Raw genomic sequence first — 22,169 nt, 5'->3', positions numbered from 1 at the left:
ATCTGTCTTTCCTTTTCTTCTACATCTGTCTTTCCTTTCCTTCTTCTTCTTTTCTTCTTCAATGTCCCCCCAGATAACATTGAAAAAAAGCTAGATGAAGAATCTATGTCTTCTACATGAATCAGTATACAGAAAAGCATGGTTCTTCTCCATCTCCCTATTCTCCCTACTCTGGTATTCAGTTCAGAGATGCAGTACTCTTGTGACCTTTGTTGTAGTGACCCTGCATCACGTCTGAAGGATTGGGACTGACAGAAAGGAATGCTGCCAAGGCCTAAAAGCTAGTCCCTGGGTCTCAGAAATGAGCTTGCCTGATTCTTTATCCTTATCAAATTGCTATTCTTGCCCAGAATATTTGTCTGAGAGACCATGGATTTTTATAATGTGTGGCTTAGGTTTTTCATATGTGCAGTGATTTGTATACCAGATACTTTAGACTTTGCAGAGTTAGCTACAAGGAATCTGGATCCATTATAGCGCTAGCAAATTGTTTTTTCCCCTTGTATGGTTGCTCTCTTTCTTATTTTCTCTTATTTCAATAAATATCTTTACAAAGAAGAAGTTATAATCCCCAAGGAGCTTCAAAATAGATTTTCCACTCTGATCCTGGAATCCTCATTTGGAAGATGTCTAGACCCTTTTGTGTGGCTGTGTTACACACACAAGAAAAGATATGAGCATGTATGGAAAGTAAGTTCTTTCTATATACAGAATGAAACTGATATGCAGATTACCCTGCATCAAGATACCAAGAAATCCTAATCAGATTGGTGGAACAAATTTGCCATTCTCCATGTGCACTGGGCAGAATGATGATTTAGTGTGGATTATTGTCTCAGTTTTGCCCCCTCATATTATCAGAAAAGTGAATGAATATTCCTATGAATTTGATTGTGCTGATTAGCATGAATGAACCTATCATTATGATTTCATCTTATAGCCTAATGAGTAATCAGGAAATTTAAGAAGTAATTTTAATGACAGGGAATATTTTCCTTAATAAATTAGAAATCTCTCTCTCTTGCGTTTAAAATGTATCAGCAGGAATAGAGGAAAGATTTATGACAAGTTTTGAGACATAAGAGTCAAAAAGCTCTGTTTGCAGGCCCAAATAGTTGCTCTCTTTGTTTAATTGATGTATGATCAATAATTTTGTTGCCTAATTTAGCAATCTATTATTTCAAATAAGTTCTGCTCACATAATGTAAAAAACAAAGAAAATAATTTTCTTTTAAGAAAATTAACTTCTGTATTATTCGTCATAGTTTTTATTGCCTTGGCTTTAGCACTCCCTTTGTTTAATAGAGACATTACTCATTCATACAGATATATCTATGCCTCTATGCACTGTTTACCCCAAGAGTTCCATTTATTTTTTTACTCCATAAGATATTGATACAACCAAACTTCACGGAATTCAGTATCCCATGAATCTCAGCTTTCAAAATCCCTAATCTGAAATCTTTGTTACAATCAATTTTCAAGTGATATTCAATTTGTGTGAGGACAAAGTACACATTTCCTCTCTGGAACAACACAAACAGTCTTTCCAGAGGCCTTCCAAAGAACAGCTAAGCCTTAGTATTAATATTTTGGCACTGGGGCAATATGAACCCCATTCTGAAAATCACATGACATCAACACTGGGAATTTAAGAACATGAGTTATCCTTGTAACAATACTTTTTTTTTATCCTTGAACAGGGAAATGCTCTTTCAGCCCAAAAAGTGCAGCCTCAGAATCAGTAACATATGGCTTTCTCATGCTTCATGGGGTAGTTTCTCCTCCCATTGGCATAGATTCTTACCAACCTTTTGGGCTCCAATCTTAGCAATACATTGGCATAATTAGGAGAAAATACCAAATGGATAAGCACTGGTAAATTTCTGTGGAGATTCTCAGTCCACAGACTGAGAAAGTCCACATTCTGGATAGAGAGGACCATTGGTTTGAAGGAGGGGTAAAAGAGGCCATTTACATTAATACTGAGCAGCCCTCACTCAAAAGAGGGGGAAGGATAAGACATCACCTATCTCCTGTCTACAACACAGTCCTTTCTGCAGTTTCAAGAAAATTCAACCCCCATTTGCACTCTGATACGTGTGATCCTGAGGGGGCAGATAAGTGGCTTCAAGAGCTCTCAGAGAGAGTGCTAACTATCAGATGACCGCAAAGAAATATGATCCTTCCAACCCCCTTCCACTCATTCTGTCAGAACTAATCCTTCCATTGCTGGCACCATCCTGCCAGAACTGATGAAGCTACTTGGATAAGAAGCAAAACATTTTCTCAAGGAAAAAAAAGTATTATTGCCTTTTGAAAAAGCATCTTTGAGACATACTAGTATGGAAATAATACATGTTGGGCTTTGAAAGACAATAGAGATTTGCTGCCATGATGGGAAAGCATTGGAGGTTTTTCAGTGCAATTATTTATATTTGTAAGTCCTCACATTTCTGAACTGAAAAGTGTTTCCTCAAATCACCTATGATATGTTTTTGCAAAGCAATGGATATCCATCGATATATGTGCAGTAATACATGAACTGCAGGAGTGGGAACATTTTAACAATTTACTTTTTGTTTTAATAAACAGAGGGACGGGATGCTAGTTTGGGAATGATTCAAGTAGAACGTGAGATTGGGATGAGATACTTAGTTATTAGCTGAAATTCTCTGTGCTCGGCTATTTGCCAATAAGACAAGCACCAACTGGCTGCTCTTTAGACTTGCCAACATATGGCAGGCAGGCTTTTCTACAAAGTCGTGTTCCTAGCTCTCGATACTTGATCTGCAAATAGTCAAAACATTTTTAATCAATTTCAGATGTATTTTACAAATGGGAGACTGAAATCTTGTTTCATACAATCCTCTTGATTAGACTTCTGCTTTCATTATGAAAGTAACATGAAACTGAAAGTATCAATACTTTCAGGAAACTAGAATGGACCAAAACTAAACATGGTGACAAGTGTTTATTTTCAGCATATAGCTTAGGTGTATTATTGGCCCAGAATTTGTAGAAAAGCCTGCCAGATGTAAAAAGAAGACAGGAGAAAGTAATCCAGTGATATATGTCATTCTTTCTTTTCAAATAATCTAATTATTTTTTCAGCCAATTGAGGTCATTCGGACATATTTCTAATCTGACTTTTTTACTGACTTTCAGTTGCAAATTGGTATAAGCATGAAGTTTTGTATAAATTATTTTGAGTAAAATATTTCATTGACAAAAGAGTTCTTTAAAATATAAATAAACTTAAGTAAACTATTCAAGTAGTCTTCTCCAAAGTACTGCCCTACAAATGGGTTAAAAGTAAAACTTCCAGTATTCCTAACTTGAATGACTCACCTGGAAGAACTTCATAAATGCACTCTTTGTTCTTCACCATGGGCTCCTCTTTGTCCAGGTCCAAAGTGAAATTCTGACTAAATGTTACACTTGGGGTATCAAAACTCTCTATGTCATCATAAGCCTCTTCTTTATCAGTATTACTGTAGTCCTTTTCCTTCTCTTTTTCTTCCTCTTCTTCCTCCTCCTCCTCCTCCTCTTCCTCACAGGGGATAATGAAGGAGTTCATATCTGAAAGAAAAACATATTTGTGTGCTGCCTTTTCCATTTCAGTTTCATCAGGTGGCCAAATCGATGCACAATCATAAAGAAAAACAAAGGGATACAACTTTCATCCCCCCCATAACAATCAGAACAAATGTTCTGAAAGGAAGTAACTTAATTCTAACAGGCTAGTAGACCGCATTCTGCTGAGATCCTTATTTCTATTATTACAAATTCATGAAGACACATAAAACTTTAAAAACTTAGTAAAATAACCTCTGCTATGCATACAGTACAAATGCCACAGAAACAGTGGTGTGCTCCAGATGGCTTGTTCTGGTTTATGAAATTGTTACATTTTCTGAATTTTGCAACTCAGTTGAAAGCAGAGCTCAGCCATGATGCCCAGTGCACTGATTAGCTGTTTGGCAGTTTGTGATGTAGCATGGTGGCAGCAGTGGAGTCAGCAGAGTTCTTGTTATAAATTTATTAACATAGTATGAAATTTTAACATGCCATCTCCTATTGTATTTATACATCTGTGGGTCAAAACTAGAACTAACCATGGAATTCAGTGCAAGGGATTCCCATAACAGATAGGAGATCTTAAATATTAATGCAGATACATCTTGAATCTGTAATTCTCGCAGGCAGGGTATTATTCTCACTGTTAAGCAGGATATTATTCAAAGTATCTATAAACATAACTAACAGCCTATACATGAAATTTGGTCTCACCATCAATGAATTTTTAGAGTGAAAAATGTAGCGTAGTAACAAAAACAACAAAGCAATAATAAATTTTATTTTCTATCATAGTACCTTAAATAGCATTCACAATATGGGCTTTGCATTTTGACCAGCAGAGGACGCTTTGAGAGCATGCATTGTTTATAACTCAAAAAATGTCTTCACAAAAGTGGATATGTGATTTTAGGTATTGATTAATCCATCCTGCACACTAAGTTTCATTATTTTCAGGTTGGTTTATATACCTAAAAGGTATCTAGAAAATTGGGAGGAATAAACCCTGTAGACAGTAGAAAATAAAATAAAACAAAAACAAGACAGGAGAAGTTGGCATGTTTTGGATTTCGGGTAGATTTGTCTCAACTCAGATGACAAGATCATAGATCTGGGATATTTAATCAGTCTAAAAAACCAACTAAATACATTTCTATGAATATTGGAGTAAGGCTCATATACATTTCCTTTAAACAAGAAAAATGTGGGAGAAATATCTTTTGTCATTATCTCCACCTTGAGCATTAAAACTATGATCAAAATTTGCTAAGAAAATGCTAGCTTGTATGTCATGATTTGAATATGAGGGTGTATTTTTTAGAAGCTCATTGCTTTTCTACCATAACTAACCTTGCCTGTACCTTTTCTTCTTAGTGATGCATTCTTCAAATCTCTCTATTTCTTTAGCAAAACCTTAGCCCCAAACTCAATTTGTTTGGTGCTTTCACATATCACCTGGTTTTCTTTCATTTTAAGTATGTTTATTGAGCAGGTGCTATCATATCTAGGCCACGTAACAACCTGCTGCAAGTTCAATAATTACCAAATATTGCCATTTAATTGGTGAAGTAAGGGAAGGTTCAAATTATCCTCATGTGTACTGCAAGAATAAAGAGGCCAGAAGACTAGATGTGCATCAATGTATTCTTCCATGTAATGAGAAACTCTGATTGAGCCATACTAAGAAGAGCTCCAGAGTAACCTGTATAACTCACAATAGTGCGTGTATGTGGGGAGGAACATAATGTGTGTATGTGGGGATAAAATACTGGATTTTATCCAAGAACACCTGATTGAAATCTGTTTATCATTAAACTTCTTATATAACTTTGGGCCAATCAGGATTTCTCTTCCTAGGTGATGTATTTTTGTAAGGATAAATGGGATTACCTTTAATGTTAGTCTTTAATTGACAAAAACATTAAAATTAATAAGGAAATTCTTTGAACAAAGTTATCCAATTTGGAGTTTTTGATTAAACTTTGCCTTAAATTTTCTGTGACTTTCAGACATCACTGTTTTATGATTTTTTTCTGAATGAGTACATCTATTGAAAAATAGATGCATAAGCCAAGATTCTTAGAAGTGTATGCAGATGTTTGTGTACGATGATAGAAAATCTATTTTAAATGCAGACACATATCCAAAGTTCTTAGGAATTTAAGAAGAGTTCACTGGTGACCCAATTCTACTCAAACAAGGAGGATTATTTCTAGCATGATTATCTAATGCAGATTAGAGCTGTAAATTGAAAGGGAGATAACAGATGCTCAACCTAGTTTTAGAAAAGGCTAAGGAACAAGAACCATTATTGCTAATTTCTCAGTAAATGAGAAAGCCAAAGAATACAAAAAAGCTAATATGTACACTGATTACAGAAAGGCCTTCAATCATGTTGACCATGTGGAATATATTTTAAAAATATAATTGTTCTCATGTTAAATCTATACATAGTCAGGAAGCCATAGTCCTGACAGAATATGGCAAAAAGACTGGCTTTAGGTCAAAAAATAAGTGAATGAAGGCTGTATATTCTGTATTCATTCCATGTGTATACATTCCATGTATATTTATTCCATGTATGTACACCGCCCTGAGTCCTTCGGGAGAAGGGTGGTATAAAAATTTAATAAATAAATAAATAAATAATAAATAAATGTATATTGAAAGATGCTGAATTGGAAGATGAACATGATTTTGAATTCGGAGGAGGAAACATCAATAAGCTGCTCTGTATTGATGAGACTACCCTAATGGCTGAAAACGGAAATGATTTGAAAGCTCTAATAATAAAAGGAGTAGAGTGAAAAATGGGCTAAGATTAAATATTAAAAAACCATACTAATAACCATACTAATAACAATTACATAAATAAAATAAATAAATACAAAATAAAAATATAAACAAAGAAACAAACAGTGAGTAGCTTCTGCCTTTTAGGATTAAGCTATCAACAGTAAACGAAGTAGCAGTCAAGAAATATACCACAGACTAGCACTTGATAGGGTAATTATAAAGAGCTTAGAATGGGTGCCCTATTGGATGACCAGAATAGGCCAGGGTAGGGACAGATCATCCTGGAGAAGATCAGTCTGTGTGGTTTCTAAGAATAAAGCTATGAGGTAGAAATATACAAAGTCTGGATGACCGATTGATCTTCTGTTGCAATAGATTGAATTCTTCCTAGAGAAATGTAGGGAAAAAGAGGGCAGGAGTATAGCTCTCTTAGCCACCATGTGGTAACTAGGATGCAACTGAGATAATATGGAAATAAACACATCAATCAGATATCCTTTCAATCGACCAACTCTTTTGAAGAAGGTTACAATAGATAGAGCTTCAGCCAAAATAAAAATATAAAGATAAAGGTAAAGCTTTCCCCCATTCAGTCATGTCTGACTCTAGGGGACGATGCTTGTTATTTTGGGTGCCAGGACCAATCAGGAACAGATGACAAGACAGTGGGTCAGTAACTCAGCTTTACTGTGGTTTAAACAGACTGGGAACTCTCCACAGCTCAGCGCCCTTTAAATACTGTTGCTGGCAGGCAGGCAGCCAATCCACTGCCCAGAAAGGTCCCGCCAGAACGGCCTGACCAATGAAGGCGGGGTTTGACGCCACCTGTTGTTGCCGGGTGTTACACAGCTGATGCCGGCTGAGCTGTCACTATAACAAATAACATTATGTATATAACACCCCTTCCCCCCCAAGAAAGAACAATAACAATAAACAACAACTTAACACTTATTGTAGGCTCTTTGTCTTGCCACCACAAGTGACCTATGACCTTATGAAGTCTTTCAGATACGCTGGGGGTTTGTGTATTCTGCTGGAACGTCTTAAAGGCAACTCCACCCTGTCTGGAGACCGGCTAAGTTCTTCCTCTCCTTCCCAGTTCATGGGATTGGAGTCCATAAGTTGGTCCTCTGGGTTCTGTGGTGCAGAAAAGGCCTCTAGCCTCTCCCTGTTTTGTGGGGTTGGAATATGCACATCTGGGGGCCTTTCTGGTATCAGGGTGACCGCAGGAAATGCTGTTGACCGGCTGTCCCTGGCCAGTTCCCCTCTTTGGTTCTCTGGGGCCCGTTTCCTCAGCTGATCTATATGCCGTCTAACCTGCCAGCCCCCTTCCCCCTCAATAATATATGACACTGGCCCTGTTTTATCAATCACCACCCCTTGCACCCAGAAGTCCCCAGAGGCGTAGTTCCTGGCCCACACAAGGTCCCCCCCACACAGCTCCCTGACAGTCTTGTGCTGCTCCCCCTCCGCCACCACACGGTCAGAGTGTAGTCTGTCCAATTTTGTAATGAGGCGTCAGCCCCAACGCAGTTCAGCTGGGCTTTTACCGGTGGCTGTTGAAGGAGTGGAATGTTGACTTAGTAGGATTTGTGCCAGTCTTTGGTGCCAATCACCGATGACGATGCGCTTCAGGGTGTCCTTAGTTGATCTTACCATTCGTTCAGCAAGGCCGTTAGTCTCCGGGTGGAAAGGGGCGGACGTGATATGCCTAATCAAGTTGGCCCTGATGAAAGCCTGGAAATCAGCAGATTTAAATTGTGGACCATTGTCTGACACAATGACATCTGGCAGGCCATGCGTTGCAAAGAGCCCCCTAAGCACCTGCACCGTTTTGGTGGTGGTCATGCTAGACACAGGAACTACCTCCAACCATTTAGAATAACTGTCAACCACTACCAGAAAAAGCTGACCCTGGAAAGGGCCTGCATAGTCAATGTGGATTCTTGACCCTGGTGCATATGTTGGTTCCCATTTATGCAATGGGGAGCGAGGTTGCTCAGGTTGGGTTTTCTGACACTGGTAGCAACCTGCAACCTGCCTTTCTATTTCCTTGTCGAGGCCTGGCCACCATACATAGCTGCGGGCCAGAGCTTTCATCTTGACAATACTGGGGTGCCCTTCATGCAAAGCTTCCAGAACCTTACTTCTTAATTTGTCTGGGACTATGACCCTGCTACCCCATAAGAGACACCCTTTATGTGATGACAGTTCGTTTCTCCTGGCAAAGTATGCCTGGAAGTCCTTCGCTGGGCTCTGTGCTTGCCACCCGGAGGCTACCCATGCTAATACCCTGCTCAAGATTTTATCAACAGCCGTGCTGACTGCTATGTCTTTTGCTTGGAGGGGGCAGTCAGGCAGTTCCTGAATGGCTAGAATGTTACTGGCCAGGGCTGGGTCTGGCTCAGTGATTGACAGGGGCAGCCTGCTTAATGCATCCGCGTGGGCCATCTCTCTCCCAGGTTTATACACCAACGTATAAGAATAGGCAGACAGGAACACAGACCATCTTAAAACCCTGGGAGATAGGATTTGTGTTGTTGCTTTGTTAGTTGTGAATAATCCTAACAGGGGCTTGTGATCAGTAAAGATGGTGAATTCCCTACCATACAGGTAGTTGTGGAACTTTTTTACCCCTGCAACGAGGGCCAAAGCCTCCTTATCAATCTGTGCATAGTTTCTCTTGGCTTGTGTAAGTGTCCTGGAGTAAAAAGCAATTGGCTTTTGCTCCCCAGTTACTTCTAAATGACTAAGCACTGCGCCCACGCCATAAGGTGAGGCATCACACGCTAGGCATATAGGTTTCCCCTCTATAAAATGAGTAATAGCTGAATTCCTGGAGAGCAACTGCTTGAGGCTTTTGAAACGTTTGTCGTGAATGGTGGACCAGTTCCAAGGGGCATTTTTGTCCAGCAATCTATGCAAAGGCTCTGCAATAGTTGCCTTGTGGGGTAAAAATGAGTGGTAGAAGTTAATTAATCCCAGGAATGCCTGAAGTTCTGCCCTGTTTTTAGGGGTTGGGGCCATCTTAATAGCTCTTACCTTAGAGTTGGTGGGGTGGATGCCCTGTGCATCTACTCTGAATCCTAAAAACTCTGTTGAGGTTACCCCAATACAGCACTTTTCTTTCTGCAATTTTAAACTGGCAGTCCAGAATCTGTTTAAAACTGCTCGCAACCTGTCAGCTAACACTGCCTCTGATTCCCCAGCGATCAGCATGTCATTGAAGTATGGGCACACTCCAGGGATGCCTTTGAGTGTCTTTTCCATTATCTCCTGGAATATTCCAGGAGCTACAGCAATTCCAAATTGTAAGCGATTCACTCGAAAGGCTCCTCTGTGTGTGACAATAGTTTGAATCTCAGCTGTTTCGCGGGTAACCGGAACCTGCTGGTACGCCTGCGCCAAATAGAGCTTCACAAAGATGGCGCCGGACTGTATTGCAGAGAGGACGTGTTTTACCGAGGGGACCGGGTAAGCATGCGGATTCAAGGCCTGGTTTACAGAGGCCTTATAATCCGCACAAATTCTTATTTGACCGTTCGGTTTGAGGGGGGTGATAATGGGAGTTTCCCATTCCCCCCCTTCAACGGGTTCCAAAATTCCCTGATTAACTAATTTATCCAGTTCGCTCTCAATTTTTTGTTTTAGAGCGAACAGGACCCTCCTGGCTTTAATCCTAATGGGCAGGATTTCGGGATTTAATTTTAATTTTATTGGGGGCCCTGTATATTTTCCCAACCCACCCCCAAACACGTCTGTAAATTCATTACAGACGGAGTCGAGGTTTCTAGGCTGGACGCTGTTTGCCCCCCCCTAGCCAAATGCCTAGGGCTTCAAACCAATCTAGGCCTACCAAATTAGACCTTTCCCCCTCTGTGATTAGTACCTTTAGCTGGCCCCGGAATCCCTTATAATTTACTAAAACCGTGGCCTGTCCCCTTAATTTCATTGGGGTGCGTTGGAAATCCATTAGTCTAATTTTGGTTGGTTCTATGCAAATCCGCCGCCTGCTCTGACTGCAAATTAATGAATATGTCTCGAATGAGATTAAGGAAACGGATGATCCAGAATCCACTTCCATTTGGCAAGGAATTCCTTCCACAAAGACTGAAATTTGGATTTTTGGTTTGAGCAGGGGGTGAATTGCCACTTCCAAATTTTCTACAACTGAGTGTGACCAGGTCCCAGGGGGCTCAACGGGGTTACTAGTACCTGCAGGCTGCTCGTCAATTTCGTTTAGGTTGTCACGGTTCTGGGCTCGACAGACAGTTTGAATGTGGCCAGTTTTACCGCATGCATGGCATCTGGCACTGCGGAACCGGCATGATGCTCTGGGGTGGTTGCCCCCGCAGCTGGCACAGTTTTGGTTGTTTCCCCTTGGATTGCAGCCCGGGATTCTTGGATTTTTGTTGGCCCCGACCGGTTTCTTCTGCGTTGGTGCATTGTCGCAACGGTTCTTGAATTTCTCCAGCCTCTGGAGAATGGCATCAATCTCTGCCTCGTTAGCCGTTTCTCCCTCTCTGCCATCCACAGCACTCTCCTGGTGAATGGAGCCACTTGGGTTGTTGCTGTGTCGGAGCACGTTTTTTTCATTAATCGCCTCTTGAGCCATTATTTCATTGATGACCTCTGACAGGCTCAGGGTTGGCTTCGCGATTATCTTTTGTTGGAGGTGATCGTCGCTCAGGCCAAACACGATTCTGTCCCGAATCCGGTCTTCCAGGTCGGGGAACCTGCACATTCGAGCGGCTTGTCGAACAGCAGCCACAAAATCAGTTGCCAATTCTCCGGGGAGCTGGTTCCTCTGGATGAATTTTAGTCGCCAGTAAAACTCCGATTTCTTAGGCATGAAATGCTGACTCAATTTGTTGACGAGGTCCGCGTAAGGTAGTGAGGTGACAGGATCTGGAATGCATAACCCGACAGCCACATCGTACATGGCTGGCCCGCTGATACAGAGCAACGCCACTGCCTTCATCCGATCTTCCGTGATTCGGTTCACTAGGAGATACCCTTCAACTTGCCCCAGGTGTGACTCCCAGTGTCCCGGGTAGCGGACATCGAACTCGCGGATGTGTCCGATTTGGGTCATTCTGTTCAGGTCCGGCTACTGCTTTTTGATGGGAAGGAATCAATTGGGAGAATTTTCTCTTTCCCTTTCCCGCGGATTGCAAGCGCTTCAGCTCTAGTGACTCAGCTAGTGCTTCAGCTCCTAAAAGCAGTATCCCACCCTCATCGCCACTGTTATGTTGGGTGCCAGGACCGATCAGGAACAGATGACAGGACAGTGGGTCAGTAACTCAGCTTTATTGTGGTTTAAACAGACTGGGAACTCTCCACAGCTCAACGCCCTTTAAATACTGTTGCTGGCAGGCAGGCAGCCAATCCACTGCCCAGAAAGGTCCCGTCAGAACGGCCTGACCAATGAAGGTGGGGTTTGACGCCACCTGTTGTTGCCGGGTGTTACACAGCTGATGCCGGCTGAGCTGTCACTATAACAAATAACATTATGTATATAGCAATGCTCATCTCCATTTCTTAGCTGAGAGAGCCAGCATTGTCCGCAAAAATTTCAAAAATTTCATGTGACCTCCATGACTATATGTTGAGGCACATGGAGGAGCAAAAAAATATGTTACCACGTAAAGGCAGGAGAAAGAAACACAGGTTTAAATCCAGGGCTGGCATAAATATAATATGGCTTGATCCTAGATTCTACAGTAGCTGATCTTCATTGTCACAAGGGCGTCTTTTGCATCTATCAACTTATCAGTTTGAGTCTAATCCTTGAATCTTTCATTGTAAAGCCCATAAATGCATGCTTGCTTTCCTAGAGAGATATTTATTACCATTCTTAGGGTAAAGTTCTGACAGAGAGTATCTAGCTTCACCAGATCTCTGATAGAGTTAACTTCAAGATTGTATATGAAGGGTAGGATCTTTGTCCTACCTGGTTCATTGAGGTTTATTTTTCACTGAAACCTGAAGAAGCCTCCCTAATACTTTTTTATACAATGGCACAACTAATTTGTGCTTCTATCATTATACCAAAACATGAAGGCATATTAATCACAACATAGCTTCTGATTTGCTGGCTGGATCCAGGACATCCCAGGTGGAGCCCTTTGTTTCTAATTTTTACTCATTCTCTGCTTTCTATAAAATTGAAGATACTTTTTGAAGGAGGAAGGGAGAGAGGGAAGAAAGGAAATTTACCTAATGACATTTTAGCAAAAGGGCCAGATATTTTCCAAATATCCTACTTGGAACAACATGTTAAAGCTGAAGATCCTATTCATATAGGTAATATATAATTAAAATGATGTGCTGACTATATTTGGAATTGTCTATGTGTCACTGATCTCTTGTATAGAAGATTGGGCTTAAGGTATATAAGTAAAGATAGCAACTGGGACCAGATGCATCCCGTGGAGCTCCTGAGGGTGGCTGTTGGAGGGTTTGCCTGCTTGCTTGTGGCTCATTGCTGTCTGCTTCAGGCTTTCTTTCTCTCCCAGAGGAGTGATTGACTGGCTATGGATTTCTGCCATTAAGACGTTAAGCCCTGGTGAGAGGCTGAAGGATTGTCCAATGCACAAGTGAGGACAGAGGACTCTGCCACACCAAGTGATTTTAAACAAAATATACAAAGAAAGATGAAAGAAACCCTGCTGCCTCCAGCCTTGATGCCTCTCCTCCATTTCAGGAGCAAGGCAAAGTAAGAAGTTTCTTGAGTGAAAGCAACTGGGACTCATGGCTTCCAGACTTTATTTTTCTTTCTTTCTAAACATATGAAGAACTAAAGAACTTCAAATTTATTTTTTTTATTCCTTTATTTACATTAGTTGCAAATTTAAGATTGCAAATTTTTGTGGACTGTAAACTTTGTCTGAGGGAATTCAAGGTATTGAAAATATAGATAACAATATTCTGTTTGCCTTGGATCTAAAACTTTTGTTTGCCTTGGATTTATTGGGAGCATTTATATGGACAATACCAAAATCATGGGTAAAGAGGCTAGCACCAAAGTGTCCTGCAAGGTTTGTGCCATCATTGTATTCCTGCTTATTTTGAACTCAAATTATACCTGCATCAAGTGTAAACTGATTAGATTGCTGGAAGAGAAGGTGGAGAATCTAGAGGCAAACCTTATTGCCTTTTTTGATGAAGTAATTAAAGCAGTGGAAGTGCTATGGATATAGTACTTTTGGATTTCAGTGAAAGTGGGATATCTCAAGGTTTTGTCTTGGGCTCAGTGCTGTTCCACATCTTCATTAATGGTCTAGATAAGACAATAAACACAATAGAGTGATAGCATCAAGATAACAGAAGTTATAGCACTGCACTATACTGCACTACTGAGGCCACAATTGGCATACAGTGTCCGGATCAAGTCACCACAATAAAACAAAGATGCTGAGGCCTTAAAAAGTGCAGAGAAAAGCAACAAAGATGACAGAGGTCTGAAGGCTAAATAATATTATGAACGGTTAAGGGAACTAGGTATGTCTAGTCTAACAAAGAGAGATTAGGGTTAGGGTTAGGGTTAGGGTTAGGGGCTGATACCGAGAAGAGGGAATGGACTTATACTCCAAAGCACCTGAGGGCAGAACAAAAAACAATGGGTGGAAGCTCATTAAACAGAGATTCAACCTGGAACTAAGGAGAAATTTTCTGAAAGGTGTGAAACATTAATCAATAGAATAGCTTGCTTCCCAGAGTTGTGGGTGCTCCATTGCTGAAAGTTTTCAAGAAAGGATTGGACAGCTATTTGTCCAGGATGGTATAGGCCTCCTGCCTTGGACAAGAGGTTGGACTAAAAGACCTCCAAGGTTTTTTCTAGTCCTATGATTCTATGATTCTAAGGTATACAGTACCTCATATGTTAACTGAAGTCTGTGGAACTGAGGAACTGCTCTCAAGAGATCTATTCAAGATAGAAATAATCTGTTGATAAATAGGTTGCAAGCCATGGAAGGGAAAGTGATGACAAACAACATCTTCATCAATGATTTGGATGTGGGGATAGATGGGGAACTCATCAAATTTGCAGACGACACCAAGTTGGCAGGAATAGCCAACACTCCAGAAGATAGGCTTAAGATACAGAAGGATCTTGACAGACTTGAACATTGGGCGCTATCTAACAAAATGAAATTCAATAGTGGAAAAAAGTAAGGTTCTACATTTAGGCAAGAAAAACCAAATGCACAGGTATAGTATAGGTGGTACCTTGGTCAATAGTGGTAACTGTGAGAGGGATTGCGGAGTCTTAATGAACAATTACTTAAATATGAGCCAGCAGTGTGCTGCAGCTGCCAAAAAAGCCAACACACTGCTAGGCTGCATTAACAGAGGGATAGAATCAAGATCATGTGAAGTGTTAATACCACTTTACAATGCCTTCGTAAGGCCACATTTGGAATACTGCATCCAGTTTTGGTCACCACAATGTAAAAAAGATGTCGAGACTCTAGAAAGAGTACAGAGAAGAGCAACAAAGATGATTAGGGGACTGGAGGCTAAAACATATAAGGAATGGTTACTGGAATTGGGTATGTCTAGTTTAATGAAGAGAAGAACGAGGGGTGACATGATAGCAGTGTTCCAATATCTCAGGGATTGCCACAAAGAAGAGGGAGTCAAGCTATTCTCCAAAGAACCTGAAGACAGGACAAGAAGCAATGGACAGAAACTAACCAAAGAGAGAAGCAACCTAAAACTAAGGAGAAATTTCCTGACAGTTAGAACAATTAATTAGTGGAACAACCTGCCTGTGAATGGTCCAAACTGGGAAGTTTTTAAGAAGAGACTGAACAGCCATTTGTCTGAAATGGTATAGGATCTCCTGCCTGAGCAGGGGGTTGGACTAGATGACCTCCAAGGTCCCTTCCCACATCATCATCATCATCATCATCATCATCATTATATATGTGGCAGAAAAATAAAATCCTGTTGATGTGATCAGTGTCCATATATGCAGCATTTTTGAAGGAAGAATAAGGGCATGAATTTTGGAAAAGGATGAAAAAGGTACGAAGAGTTATAATACTAGCAGCACTTATGTGGAAAATCTTGATAATAACAATCAGATAAATAAATAGATCTTGAAATCCTATGGGATGCCGAAAATAAATACAAATGGTCTTGTGATCATTGGGTATAAGAGTGGTAAGCATAACTTGACTAGAGAAGAATTTTTTAATATCTCCTTCAAAAATCTTTGAGTGAGTTGGGTGATTAACAAATATGAAATATAAACAAACAAATAAATAAAATAAAGCAGATGCAAAGTTGTTACCAGTCTGGACTCTACCAATATCACCCCAGGACTAATATAAAAGTGAATATTTTCAGAGAAGGCAGACATAGGAGAGTGATTGTCAAGGTCCAGAAGAAAAAGATAGGTATGTTCATACATGTGACACTGAGCATAAACGTTTGTTTTTTCCTCTCGGGTTCACTTGAACATTTAGGAAAATATTTCTTCTCCTCCCACTTTGTGTAAACTGAAGAGAATTACCATAAATTGATGGATTAGTTAAGGCTATTGATGTCCATAGTTGATTGATAAATATGTAATTGATTCATTGGTTAATTATTATAATTAAAGTATGGGTTTATCCTTCCTAAGGGACTCACCTTTCAGCAGAAATGTGATATGATCTACCCAGTCTATAGCTTCTGCAGGATTAGCAGCTGTGAACTGCAAAAAAAAAAAAAAATCAGAACGCCAAACATATACAGATAATTCTCGACTTACAACCACAATTGAGCCCAGAATTTCTGTTGCTAAGCAAGACATTTGTTAGATGAATTTTTCCCTATTTTATGACTTTTCTTGCTATTATTGTTAAGCGAATCACTGCAGTTAAGTTAGTAACACTGTTGTTAACTGAATCTGGCTTTTCCATTGACTTTGTTTGTTAAAAAGTCACAAAAGGTGATCACATGATTCAGAAACACTGCAACTCAGTGGTGGGATTCAGCTGGTTCGCACCAGATCGGCAGCACCGGTAGCCAATTTATGGTTGCCCAGGCCCAGAATGGACTTCTGGAAGTGGCATCCACACAGAGAACTGGTTGTTCACAGTTTATTGCTGAATCAGTGAACATTAAGAAAGCTAATGATTTAAATATGAATAGGTAAGTAAGCCTTATACAGTAATATTTTTGTCTGGACAAATATCAGAATGTCCTTCATTTCCACAACTATTCATTTCTTCTCATTCTGTGTAAAATAGTCCCCCCCTACTTTTTTTTTAAAAAAATGTTATTTTTACATTTGTTCACTTATTTTAAAAATCTAAATAGACTCATTGAGGAATGAGGAAGTGAACTTTTCTGCATGTCTGAGTTTACTTTGGAATCCCAGAAAGCACATATCATCTCATGCAATTCACATTACTCACATAGACCATGTGAGTATTTTTAAATAATCATAAAAGGGCACACCACTTTTCTCAGAAGAGGATGTACACATATATATTGAAAGGAAACCAAACAATAGACAATGTGTGATGACTGGAGATACATCAGATTAAAATGCAAACTCTGCCACAGGAATACACTGGTGTTGGAATAGATTTGGGGACCAAAAATAACATGCATGGAGAAAGTTATGCATTAATAGATTTATGTTAACAAAGTAGATGAAGATTCAGATATTGATTCACAATGCCATATCTCTTTGGGTGATACTCTAGGTCAGGGTGTATTTTGAAAGGGGAATTATTTCACTGTACTAATAAGGCAGAGGATATTTTGCTTCACTATCACCCTGGTGTAAAAAGCTTGCTCAATATAAGGAAGGATGCAGAGATAAACACTGAATGAAGAGTCAGAAGAATAGCTAGCTAACAGGCTAATCAGGGAGAAAAGTATGGGAATAGGAAGCAGCAATCTATTAGACCCCAAAAAACAGGGTCTGGTTCACTTAAGTTATTTTGAACAGCCTTGAATCTCAATTAATTTTACTGGGTGGGATTTTCACATGTTGATTGTGTTAAGTTTTAATATGTTTTAATACTGTTTTAATACTGTTTTAAACTGGGCTAAATATTTAATCGTTTTTTAACTTTTGTATTCTGCTTTTTTATATTTATTGCCCTGTACACCGCCCTGAGTCCTCCAGGAGAAGGGCGGTATAAAAATATAATTAAATAAATAAATAAATAAATAAAGTTCTCGTTTCGGTTAGGCATTGATGAGGCAGAGTGGTGAAACAGCAACTAGTTTATTGAGTAACAACAGAAGCAGCCCTAACGGCTGCTTAACACACACACACACACACACACACACACACACAGACATATATATTCCCGCGCCAAAACACAGTTAACAGTCCTGGAGACAAGCAGTCTGGGTTTCAAACAATACAGCCGTTAAGCAATCATTTAACTGATTACAGCAATTAAGGCCAATACATTACACCCCTTCCCCCTAGATGGTTCATAATCTCAAATGCTTGACATAGTCCTGTAAATACTTAGGCGGCTTTCACGTCCGTTCCGAATGTCTTGGGGTCGCTGGAGGCTCTCGGTCTACCTGCTCACCTGCCCGGCTCGGTAGACCAGAACTTTGAGACCCAATGTCTTTGGGGCGACTTGACTGGCCTGTTCCGGTAGGCCCAAGCCAAAGTCCATTTGAGGAACAGAGTCCCCCGGGCTGGAACTCGGAGCCATTTGCCGGTACTGCTCAGTGGGTGCAGTCTGTGTGTCTGGAGAAAATTCACCTATGGCCACACCCCCATCTCCTCAGCTGAGAGTTCTGTTGGAGCATGCAGGTTCTGCTGTCAAGCTACTGTCGTGCCGCCCCTATGGTTGGCCCTCTTGAGAGTCTTGACCAGTGACTAGTTCGCTAGCCTCCAATGCAGTTGGTCGATGTGCCATTGAATTACTCGACCATCTTCCAGGACCACTTCGTACGAAAGTGGCTCTGACACCTTAGCAACCACAGCTACCACCCACAATGCCCCTTGACTGTAATTTAAGGCCCAAACCCAGTCACCAACTTACAAACTTCGTGGTGGCTTTGGCTGTGCTGTGTCCAAAGCAACTCGGTCAGGGTGCAGCCGATCCAGCTTAGTAATTAAGTGCTGGTCCCATCTAAGTTCAGCTGGGCTTCTGCCTGTAGAAGTGCAGGGAGTTGTGCATTGGCAGAGTAAGAAATCTGCCCGCCTGGGGTGCCAGTCACCAGTGACGATCCTCTTTAAGGATTCTTTGGTCATTCAGACCATGCATTCCACTTGGCCATTTGAGGCCGGGTGAAAGAGGGCCAAAGTGGCATGCCTTATTAAATTAGCCATGAGAAAGGACTGAAATTCTGCTGTGGTAAATTGAGCCCCATTGTCAGAGACCAGCACGTCTGGCAACTGGTGCATTGCAAAGATCCTGTGCAGTTCCTGGATGGTCCTGGCAGTAGTCATAGTTGGGACTGGTGCGACCTCTAACCATTTGGAGTGACTGTCCATGACAATGAGAAACAGCTGTCCCTGAAATGGCTCTGCAAATTCAATGTGAATTCTTGACCATGATGCATGTGTGGCTTCCCATTGGTGGACAGGAGCTCGCAGCATCTCGGGCCTGGATTGCTGGCAAGTGTAACAGCCATGCACTTGGGCCTCAATATTTTTGTCTAGCCCAGGCCACTAAAGGTAGCTCCTCGTGAGTGCCTTTATCCGGACTATTCCCGGATGTCTCTCATGCAGAGACTCTAAAACCCTGGGTCTCAAAGAGCTCGGGACTATGACCTGACTCCCCCAAAGAATGCACCCCTTATGAGCTGAGAGCTCATCTTTCCTCATGTAGAAACTCTGGAATTCTGGCCCTGGACATTTGTCAGGCTATCCCATGTGCACCCAATTCAACACATGGCTAAGCGTCTTGTCAGTGGCTGTCTCAGCAGCCACGTCCCCAGCGTGAAGGGGAGACTCCGGCAAATCCTGGATAGCCAGGATGCGTACAGCCAGAGTGGGATCTGGCTCTATGTGTGGCAGGGGCAACCTGCTAAGGCCATCTGCATGGCTCATTTCCCTGCCCAGTTTGTGAATCAGCCTGTAGCTGTAGGCTGAAAGGAAGATAGACCACCTCAGCATTCATGGCGATAGAATCTGAGGTGTCTGTTTGTTTGTGGTGAACAACCCAAGAAGTGGCTTGTGGTCCATGAAATAACGGCCATACAAGTAGTCATGAAACTTTTTTATGCTGGCCACTATGGCCAGAGCCTCCCTGTCTATTTGCGTGTAATTGCATTCTGCTGATGACAGAGTCCTAGAGCAGTAAGCAATGGGAGTCTGTCTCCCGTCAGCCTTCAAGTGGCTCAACACGGCCCCAACTTCGTACGGAGATGCAACACAAGCGATGCAGATAGGCAGTTTCTCATTAAAGTGGGTAAGCACTGAGTTCAAAGACAGCAGTGATTTGACTGCTGAGAAGCTTTTCTCGTGGATGCTTGTCCACTGCCACTGTGCCTTTTTGTCCAAGAGCCGGTGTAACGGCTCTGCCATTGCAGCCTTGTGTGGAAGGAAGGCATGGTAAAAGTTCAATAGCCCCAAAAAGGCCTGAAACTCCCCCTTAGACTTCAGACTGGGGCCTGCTGAATTGCTTTGAGATTGGAGTCCGCTGGATGAATGCCTGTGGCATCAATGCGGAAACCAAGGAACTCAGTTGAATCTACCCCAATCTTGCATTTCTCCTTTTTAAGCTTCAACCCCGCTTTGTGGAAATGCTGAAGGATGGCCTTAAGCTGTTCTGCCAAAATTTCAACTGACTCCCCTGCTATGAGGACATCCTCGAAATAGGGGCACACTCCTGGAATGCCCTTGAGCGTGTGCTCCATCACTCCCTGGAAAAGCCCTGGGGCTACACTAACCCCGAACTGTAGGCACTTAACCCTGAAAGCCCCCCTGTGGGTGACAATGGTCTGAGCTTCTGCAGTGGCCTCATCCACGGGCAGTTGCTGGTAGGCTTGTGCCAAATCTAATTTGGTAAATATGCAGCCTCCCTGTGGTGACGCCAAAATATGGCTGACTACAGGCACCGGATATGCATGCTGTTGAAGGGCCCTGTTGATAGTGCATTTATAATCCGCACATATGTGTACCTCACCATTGGCCTTAATGGCGTGATTATGGGGGTCTCCCACACCCCACTGTCTACTGACTGCAACACCCCTTGTTGCACCAGCTTGTCCAGCTCTGTGTTAATTTTGGGTTTGAGGAAGAAGGCACTCTACAAGGCTTGGGGTTATGGTAGGATCAAGGTGAAGGGCAATAGGAGGACCCTTGTACTTCTCTAAACTTGAGCTGAAGACATCAGCAAACTCCTGGCAAACTGCTGACAGGTCTGCCGCTTGTGTTCTATGAATGCCTGTTGCTTGGATGCCCAAGGCATCAAAAGATGAGGCTTGTGCACTGGCCCTCCACTACTACGATCTCTAGTGGACCCTTAAATCCCTTGAACTGTACATTGAGTGTAGCTTCTCCTTTGACTGCTATGCGGGAGTTTTGGAAATCCGTCAGCAAAAGGTTAGACAGCCTGAGTTTAGCTCATTTGCTGCTGTGACCACAAATATGCTTGAAGGTCCCTTGGGAAATTATGGATAGGACTCACCCTGTGTCCAGTTCCATGTTGCATGGAACTCCCTGAAGCTTGACCTGGAGTCTAAGCTTCTCTTTAAGGGGGTGATGGGCAAAAGTTCTGAACACACTCCTCTGGCTGGAGCAAAAGCCTACTCTGTATTGCCTCGGGGTCCCAATACCTCTCCTGAATGCTTCTTCCTGCGGTCCATCCCTCTGGTGACCTCTGCAGATGGCAGCAATGTGGCCTGGTTTGCCACATGTCCGGCACATTGCTGCTCGGAACCTGCACTCCAAGCATCTATGTCGGCCTCCACAGCCCATGCATCGAGGGAAGTAAACTGTCTTGTCAGTTGGCCACTGTCCCCCTCTGGTTGCTTCCACAGCTGGTCGACCTTGAAGTCCAAGTCGGAATCTTCTATTCGTTCGGCGTCCTTGTGGTGGGTGGTTTCTGGGCTGGGAGTGTTCTTGGAGGGCCGCAAAGCTTTAACGGCCCCTCAAGCAGCTTCATTGGCCATCACCTCCTTCAAGGCATCTTGTAATGAGAGGGTGTCCTTTGCAAACAGCTTCTGTTGGAGCTCTCAGTTTCTCAGTCTGCAGACTAAACAGTCCCTCAGCCTTTCCTCTAGGTCTGCAAAGTTGCAAAGCCGAGACGCCTGTCAGAGGGTGGCTATGAACTCAGTTGCAGACTCTCCTGGCTGTTGCTCCCGCTGCTCAAACACATGTCTCCATGCAATGATGGAGAGTTTCAGCTCAAAGTGGTCCTTGAGCTTCTTTTTGAGATCTGCATAGGCGACCAAATCGAGCGTAGCAGTGGGGACCAGGTTCTCGGCTATGTCGAATGTTGCCGGGCCACACACACACAGGAGTGTCACGGCCTTCAAGCTGTCTTCACTAACCTGGTTAGCTCACAGTTAGTTCTTGACATGAGAGATGTAAGAACTCCACCTCTTGGGATGTACCACATCGAATTCTTCCAATTTGCCAACCTTGGCCATGGTGAGTCACTTTCATGCTCGCAATGCCTTGTGTTGCTAGGCTTCTATGCTGCCCTAGGATGGATCCTTAGGACGTGGTGGTCTCCAGCATGGCTTGCTGGCAGACCAGGGGGGGGGGGAAACGTAGTTCCTCCAGGCTCTGGTGCTGGCCTCACCCTCTAGTGACTTCTGGCTCTTTTCTTGGTTAAGCACCACATCCCACCTTCGTTGCCACTGTT

At 42.2% G+C, this 22,169-nt stretch overlaps 1 protein-coding gene across 1 annotated transcript in view; it reads right to left on the bottom strand.

Annotated features, from left to right (window-relative positions):
- Positions 1-22,169, bottom strand: part of SKAP1 (src kinase associated phosphoprotein 1) — a 482,593-nt gene that overhangs the window by 95,142 nt on the left and 365,282 nt on the right. Inside the window, exons 7-8 of the mRNA XM_081343140.1 lie at positions 16,018-16,081; positions 3,352-3,582 (exon numbers count right to left, since the gene is read on the bottom strand). Coding sequence (XP_081199266.1) covers positions 3,352-3,582; positions 16,018-16,081 — 295 coding nt within the window. The remainder of the gene's footprint in view (positions 1-3,351; positions 3,583-16,017; positions 16,082-22,169) is intronic.

This window comes from Vipera berus (assembly GCF_964194415.1).
Source record: "Vipera berus genome assembly, chromosome: Z".
Taxonomy (NCBI): domain Eukaryota; kingdom Metazoa; phylum Chordata; class Lepidosauria; order Squamata; family Viperidae; genus Vipera; species Vipera berus.
The sequence above is the reverse complement of the archived record's forward strand: the minus strand, read 5'-3'. Positions and strand labels throughout refer to the sequence as shown.